An 8,374-nucleotide genomic window follows, 5' to 3' on the forward strand; every position below is an offset into this window, starting at 1 on the left:
GGCATGATCAGCTCACTGTAACCTCTGCCTCCCAAGTTCAAGCAATTCTCTGCCTCAGCCTCCCGAGTAGCTGGGATTACAGGCACGTGCCACCACACCCAACAGCTTTTGTATTTTTAGCAGAGATGGGGTTTCACCACGTTGGCCAGGCTGGTCTTGAACTCCTGACCTCATGATCCACCCACCTCGGCCTCCCAAAGTGCCAAGATTACGGGTGTGGGCCACTGCACCCGGCCTATACTTTTTTAATGAAATGCTTTGTGCCTATCAACTGGCATCCAATCGAGATTGTAGGGAGCTGTGGTCATGACACTGCACTCCAGGTTGAGCGATAGAGTGAGACCCTGTCTCAATTTTTTAAAAAATTTAAAAAATTTTTAAAGATTTGTAGGTACTTTTTGCATGTGTCTGTTAGGGTGTTTCCCTAGAAACACCCTCACATTTTACACACCACTCTGACTTTTGGGGGGTTACTAGCCAATATAGGGAGGAATTCTTGGGGAGAGTACTATGCTTATGCAAAATTGGATCTATGTTAAGTCCAGGGAAACTTTATTTTTAATAAATTTAAATAAAGTGTTTTATTTTTCCTTGAATTTTAGAGTGCACTGGTATTTCCCAATAAGATATCAACTGAACATCAGTCTTTGGTGTTAGTGAAGAGGCTCCTAGCAGTTTCAGTATCCTGTATCACATATTTGAGAGGAATATTTCCAGAATGTGCTTATGGAACAAGATATCTAGATGGTAATATAATATTTATTTTAAAACTTTCTTTTAAAATTATGTTTTTTGGCTTGCTCTAAAACTATAATTTTGACTTAGAAATTTTATTTTTAATAGCAGCTTTATTAATACAATTTACATACCTGACAGTTCACTTGTTTAAAGTGTACATTTCAATGATTTTTAGTATATTCACCGAGTTGTACAACCATTACCACAGTCAATTTTACAATGAAACTCCATACCCATTAAGCCACTATGCACATCCCCTCGGCCTTCCCAGTTCTAGGCAATCACCAATCTACTTTCCATCTATACGGATTTACTTATTCTGGACATTGCACATAAATAATATAAAATGTGGTCCTGGCCGGGTGCAGTGGCTCATGTCTGTAATCCCAGCACTTTGGGAGGCTGAGGGAGGCAGATCACTTGAGGTCAGGAATTGGAGACCATCCTGGCCCACGTGGTAAAACCCTATCTCTACCAAAAATACAAAAATTAGCTGAGTGTGGTGGCACATGCCTGTACTCCCAGCTACTCGGGAGGCTGAGGCTGAGGCAGGAGAATCGCTTGAACCCAGGAGGCAGAGGTTGCAGTGAGCTGAGATTGTGCCACTGTACTCCAGCCTGGCGACAGAGTGAGACTCTGTCTCAAAAAAAAAAATATGGTCCTTTGTGACGGGCTTTCACTTAGCATAATGTTTTCAAGGATATTGTAGCATGGATAAGCACTTCATCCCTTTTTGTTGCTGAATAATGTTCTATTGTATGGCTGTAGCACATTGTATTTATCCCTTCATCAGTTGATGAACATTTGGGTTCTTTTTTTGGCTACTATGAATAATGCCACATTGATACACAAGTTTTTGTTTGGACACCTTAATCGTTTTTAAATATATATATTCAATACTTTTAAAAGCACTTAATCACAAAATTTTTCCTCAGTTTCTCAAGTATGATTTTACCTGAAATTATGCTTGTAATGATGAAAGAGATAGAAAACATTCTGTTATTTATAACTTTGTACAGTAGTAGTGTATTTAAAAAATGGATTGTACTATTTTTAGAAAGTAAAAATAATACAGCCAGGGGCAGGAGTGGAAGCTCATGTCTGTAATCCTAGCACTTTGGGAGGCTGAGGTGGGAGGATCACTTGAGGCCAGGAGTTTAAGACCAGCCTGGTCAACAAGGGAGACTCCATCTCCATTTTTTAAATTAAAATAATAATAATAATACAGCCAGTTTATACTACAATAATAACTTATTTCTCAGTACATTATACATGCAAAATATTGTACACCAGTTATGTGCTGGGCAATATGGTAAGCACTATGTTATGTATGATATCTTGTTAATTCATGTAACAGTCCTACAAATCTCTCTTTTTCAAACAAGAAACCTGAGGATATGAGATGCTGTCAGTCTTTTCCACTTTGTTACATGTTACTTCTTTGCAGGCCTCTTTGTTTTTGATAGCCAGTTTGGCCTTTACAAGTATTTTACTGGGGTAAGATTCTAAGTATGTTATTGGAATAAGATTCTAAGATTTCTGTATAACAATGGCATAAAAGCAACATATCTAATTTTATGGATTCTATAATTTTTTTCATGAAATACTTTTGTACCCATCAACTTTCATCCTAATTATGATGGAATTTTATAATACATATTAAAAGACTACTTTCATATAACCTTTCTTCCTTTAATTACGTTAATAATATTAATCATCTGGGTGTTAATTTTTGCTATTAATAATTTACCTGTGCTGGGCATGGTGGCTCATGCCTGTAATCCCAGCACTTTGGAAGGTTGAGGCAGGCAGATCACCTGAGGTCAGGAGTTCGAGACCAGTCTGGCCAACATGGGGAAACCCTGTCTACCAAAAAATACAAAAATTAGCCAGTCATGGTGGCATGCGCCTGTAGTGCCAGCTACTCAGGAGGCTGAGGTGGGAGAATGGCTTGAACCCAGGAGGCAGAGGTTCCAGCGAGTCAAGATCATGCCACTGCACTCCATCCTGGGTGACAGAGTGAGACCCTGTCTCAAAATTATAATAACTATAATAATAATTTACCTGTAATACACATTTAAAATTTCTAGTTGTTTGCTGTTCTTAAGTAACTCTATATTTTATTATTTTTGTGTTTAGATCTTTGTGTCAAAATACTGAGAGAAGATAAAAATTGCCCAGGATCTACACAGTTAGTGAAATGGCAAGTAAAACAATACCTAAAGAGGGAAAATTATTTTTTTCTCATATTTTTTTATACCTTGGATACTTTCTGGTGTTTAACCAAATTTTAGTGAATCATCCTTTAATGCCAGATAGCATTTTTGTAGGTCATTAAATTTTCCATTGAAGTTTTCCTATCCTAGAAGTCTGGGTATTTGGTAAAATAAATTTTAAAAATAAATGTTGGCCAGGCATGGTGGCTCATGCCTATAATCCCAGCACTTTGGGAGGCCGAGGAATGTCAAGAGTTCAAGACCAGCCTGACCAACATGGTGAAACCCTGTCTCTGTCACTGCAGCCTGGGTGACAGAGTGAGACTTCTTCTCAAAAAAAAAAAATTAAATTAAAAAAATAAAAATAAAAAATTAATATTTCTTTATTTTATGCTCCATGCAAGCACGTTTCATTTATTTTACTATTGTTCTCCACAAATAGCTATCAGATATTTTGTATTTTCTCTTCCATCCCTATCATGATTTTACATTTCTGCCACATTGTTTTTTATGTTTTGTCTTGTTTTAAGCTAGCTAATAAGAAGGGAGCTTTAATAAGATATTTTTGTATTATTTAGTAATGAGATAATATGGAAATGTATGAAAATAGCTATTTTCTGGAAATACATTCAGTCTAAAATGAATCCTTGATTTTTTTAGGATGCTAGGATGTTATGATGCTTTACAGAAAAAATATGTAAGTCTTGCAATCCCTTTGTCCTTTTTTTCTATAGTTTATGATCTACAAATCCAACTGGAATTATGTAGTAAAACATTTATTTAAACTAACTTAAGTGTAGATGGTCTGAGTTAGTGAAAAGCCTAAACATTTGAGTATTTTAAAGACTAATCATTAACTCATTTAAAGCTAATGGAATTAATGCTAAACAAATTTTTCCAAGCTAGTTTTGTTTTTTTAACACTTATTTATATTAATAACACATGTTAACTTATAAAAAATTAATGAATTAAAGTCTTTTCATATAGTTTATTTATTAGTTTCACATGCCTTCTACAAGTTTGTTGATACTAATAATTTAATAAATTATTTCCTTTTTAGGGCTCAAAAATAAATTTCCACATAATCTAGGTTAAACTGTCACAAATTCTAAGTCAGCAAAATTAAGAAGGTTTTAAGATAGATTATAAGCCTTTTTGCATACTTAGCATAATTTAGTATCCACATGTATAATGAAGTCCAGCACTAGGCTAATTGTGAAGAAGATGAATTTTTATTCATGGTCCTTAACCTTCACCTTTAAGGCATGGTAAATATCTAGTTCCTGTTATGTGCTAGGCATCCATTCTAGGTAGGAACCGGGTAAGCTAACAGTGATCAACAAAACAAAGAGGGTCCCTTCTATAGTAGTAAAACAATAAAACAAGTAAGTCATATACTTTCCAATAATGTTAAATGCCATTAACATTTTTAGCAAAAGTATGTGATAAATGGAGAGGTGGGGTAACTTTAGATGGGAAGGTCATAGGAGCTTCCCTGAGGAAGTGACATTTAAGAGACCTGAATGAGAAGAAACCAGCCAGGCATTGATTTTGGGAAAGAATATTCCTGGCAGAGCAGCAAATGCAAAGAATTGGAAGGAAGTTTAGAGAGTTCCAGGAACAGAAAGAAGGCCAATATGACTGGAGTGCAATTGTGCAGTGGGGGAAAATAACATGAGCTGAGCCTAGGCAGATAAGTAGGGCCAGAGCAGTCACTGGATTTTATTTTAGGTGCAAGGAAAAGCCATTCAAAGCTTATAAGCAGAAATGTAATATTTGATTTACATTTAAAAATTGTTTTAGGCCAGACACAGTGGCTCACACCTGTAATCCCAGCACCTTGGGAGGCCAAGGTGGGTGGATCACCTGAGGTCAGGAGTTTGAGACCAGCCTGGCCAATATGGTGAAACCTTGTCTCTACTAAATGTACAAAAATGAGCCAGGCGTGGTTGCACCTATAATCCCAGCTACTCAGAAGGCCAAGGCAGGTGAATCGCTTGAACCCAGGAGGCAGAGGTTGCAGAAAGCCAAGATCGTGCCACTGAGCTACAGCCTGAGTGACAGGGAGATATTCTGTCTTTAAAAAAAATTGTTTTAAATCACTTTGCCCATGATTTAGAGAATATGCTGTAGAGGGAGAATAAGATCGGGAATAAGGAGAATAGATCATAGGTCATGACTTTTTTTTATTTTTTTGAGACAGAGTCTCACACTGTCGCCCAGGCTGCAGTGCAATGCTACAATCTCGGCTCACTGCAACCTCCGCCTCCCGGGTTCACACGATCTCCCGCCTCAGCCTCCTGAGTAGCTGGGATTACAGGCGCACACCACCACACCCAGCTAATTTTTTGTATTTTTAGTTGAGACGGGATTTCACCATGTTGGCCAGACTGGTCTCAAACTCCTGACCTCGTGATCCGCCCGCCTCAGCCTCCCAAAGTGCCGGGATTACAGGCACAAGCCACAGCGCCTGGCTGACCCTAGGCCATTACTGTACTACTGGTGAGAAATAATGGCTGCTTAGACCAGGATAGCAGAGAGAGGAGATTCAGGATAGATTTGGCAGTAGAACTGGTTGGATTTGTTGATGGACTGGCTGTGTAATATAAGGAAAAGATCAAAATCAAAGATGACTCTTAGATTTTTGGCAGATCGCTTGATTAAATTATTTTCTGTGATTTTCTTTTCCTATGGTCTCCAAAACTTCCTCCCTTTATTAAATTCGTAGGGCCCTGAACTCTCTGGTTTTTCTTTTTTTTTTTTTAATCCATTATCATTGTTTTCAATATAACACATATATTGTGTTATTTCACAATATATATTTTTCTTGTAACTGGAAGTAACGAACTTTTTGCTAAAGTCAATGAAATAAAGTGCTGACATGCATTTCAACCATCAGTGATTTTAGTAGCAATAGATATTTTGGGGACTAGGAAAGCATACCTAAGATACTTACTGCCTTATAGGCATTGATCTTATGAAGTCAAGATCTTCAATGATTATTTGTTATTAGGAATACATGTTGAAATAGGACAAAGAATTCTTACGATTCATCATGAAAAAAGATAGACTACAAGTAAGATTTTTGTTCTTTGTTGTATTTCAGCTAAGGATGGTTGTTCTAGCTGTAAGTATTTTTTAATTGTGTGTTCTTTTTTTAATAACAGTCAAATTTGTCCTTGCTTAATTAAATGACACTAAAACTACCAATTGATTATATCACATGATTCAAATAACTGATCTATTTAATGGAACAAAAAAGTAATATTTTGGGGGGTCATTTTTATTTGTTTGTTTTGCTGAGTTCATACAATGTTTAGTCTAAACATCCAATTTAGTTATTCAATACTTAGCCTTAGATAACTCAATTGTAAATTGTTTTTAAATAGGTATACACAAACCCAGAAGATCCTCAGGTAAGTGTACTTGAGTTACTAAAGAAACATAATGCCTCTAACATCTAAAAATAACATAAAACTATAATATAAGAGTATCTTATGCTTTCATTGTGCTTTAATAAATGTACTTTCATATATATTTTCACATTTGAGCTTCATAAAACAAGGCAGGACTTGTATTGTTACCTTTAAACAGATTAACATGACAGAGATTATGTGGCTGATCTTAGGCCACAAAGCTTACAAACTGTTATAAATAACTTAAATCTCCTGACATCTAATTTTTTTTTTTTTAAGAGATGGGGTTTCACCATGTTGGCCAGGCTGGTCTTGAACTCCTGACCTCAGGTGATCCACCCGCCTCGGCCTCCCAAAGTGCTGGATTACAGGTATGAACCATCATGCCCAGCCTTTTTACTGTATTTTAGAATTATGTATTTACTGTATTTTTATACTGTATTTTAGAATTATGAAAGGGCTTGAGTTTTAGGAAAGTAAGGAAGTCATCCTTAAACTTAGAGTATTCATCCCAATCCAGTGATAGCCACCTATTCATTTTACAATTAAAGGAGAGAGAAGGGAGAAAGTGAAAAGGAAAACCAGAAGATAAGAAACAGGGGGAAAGATCTATTGAGTGCTTACTCTATGTTAGGCTCTGTTCTTTGGGGCTTTATGTACATTATCTCATTTATTCATCCCAACCTTCAACAGGTAATCATTATTAGCATCTTCACTTTACAGATTAGGAAATCTAGGTAGAAGGGGTTTCTTGCCTAAGCTTACAGTGGCAGAACCAGCTTTTGAACCTAGGAAGGCCCGCTCACAGTTTGGATGTTTACCCATTAATGGTATAGCTATAAAATATAATATTTCATTCAGTCAAAGAGAGATAGATTTAAACTGGTGTTAAAAAAATAAAGATGTTTAAAAACATCACTGTGGGCTGGGTGCAGTGGCTCACGCCTGTAATCCCAGCACTTTGGGAGGCTGAGGCAGGTGGATCATTTGAGGTTGGAAGTTCAAGATTAGCCTGACCAATGTGGAGAAACCCCATCTCTAGTTAAAAATAAAATAAAATAAATTAGCCGGGCCTGGTGGCACATGCCTGTATTTCCAGCTACTCAGGAGGCTGAGGCAGGAGAATCACTTGAACCCAGGAGGTGGAGGTTGTGGTGAGCCGAGATCAAACTATTGTACTCCAGCCTGGGCAACAAGAGCAAAACTTCATCTTAAAAAAAAAATCACTGTGTAAGCAATGAAATATAAAGAAAGCAAATTCAAGCTTCAGGAGAGCTGAGAATTTTTCTTTTCTTTGATACTCACACCTGCAATTAATGCTTAATATGTGTTCATGCTGACAAAGCAGATCATTTGGGTAAAGGCTGTGAATTGATAGATTGTTCAGAAAACTGATTGATTGTTTAGAAAATGTTCATTTATTTTCATATGTTTTATAATTGTGCCTTTTTTCTCTCAGTAAATCAGCAACCTTGTTGATAACTAATACCATTTATTGAATGTTTACCATATGTCAGATACTTTATTAAGTACCCTGTATAAATTATCCCATTTGTGAATATTTATTCACAACTACCAATGAGATATGTACTGTCTTCAATCCCTTCTTAAGCTGGGGAAAGTAAAACTTAAAAGGCTTAAGTGGCTTGCCTGTGGTTATAGTATAGCAAAGATCTAAGCCCTGTGCTAGCCACTCTGCTGAGGTATGTTGCCTCCCTTATCTGCCTGCTAAGGAGCTCCTTCCCTGTGGTATAAATAACATGCACTACAATGAGTTGGGAAGTAAATGTCTCTCCAAGCCTGAAGCCCCAAATCCCAAACCATGAGAACTGACTATGAGGAATCAAAAGCTTCAATGGACCAATAGGGATTAGTATGGCAGAAAAAGTATTGACTAGGGCCGGGCGCGGTGGCTCACGCCTGTAATCCCAGCACTTTGGGAGGCCGAGGCGGGTGGATCACGAGGTCAAGAGATCGAGACCATCCTGGTCAACACGGTGAAAC

At 37.1% G+C, this 8,374-nt stretch overlaps 1 protein-coding gene across 1 annotated transcript in view; it reads left to right on the top strand.

Annotated features, from left to right (window-relative positions):
• Positions 1-8,374, top strand: part of HORMAD1 (HORMA domain containing 1) — a 25,079-nt gene that overhangs the window by 3,265 nt on the left and 13,440 nt on the right. Inside the window, exons 3-7 of the mRNA XM_017546182.2 lie at positions 603-747; positions 2,878-2,941; positions 3,615-3,651; positions 6,061-6,081; positions 6,344-6,376. Of these exons, the coding sequence (XP_017401671.1) occupies positions 603-747; positions 2,878-2,941; positions 3,615-3,651; positions 6,061-6,081; positions 6,344-6,376 (300 nt within the window). The remainder of the gene's footprint in view (positions 1-602; positions 748-2,877; positions 2,942-3,614; positions 3,652-6,060; positions 6,082-6,343; positions 6,377-8,374) is intronic.

The sequence above is a fragment of the Cebus imitator genome, unplaced genomic scaffold (genome assembly GCF_001604975.1).
Source record: "Cebus imitator isolate Cc_AM_T3 unplaced genomic scaffold, Cebus_imitator-1.0 Scaffold188, whole genome shotgun sequence".
Lineage (NCBI taxonomy): Eukaryota > Metazoa > Chordata > Mammalia > Primates > Cebidae > Cebus > Cebus imitator.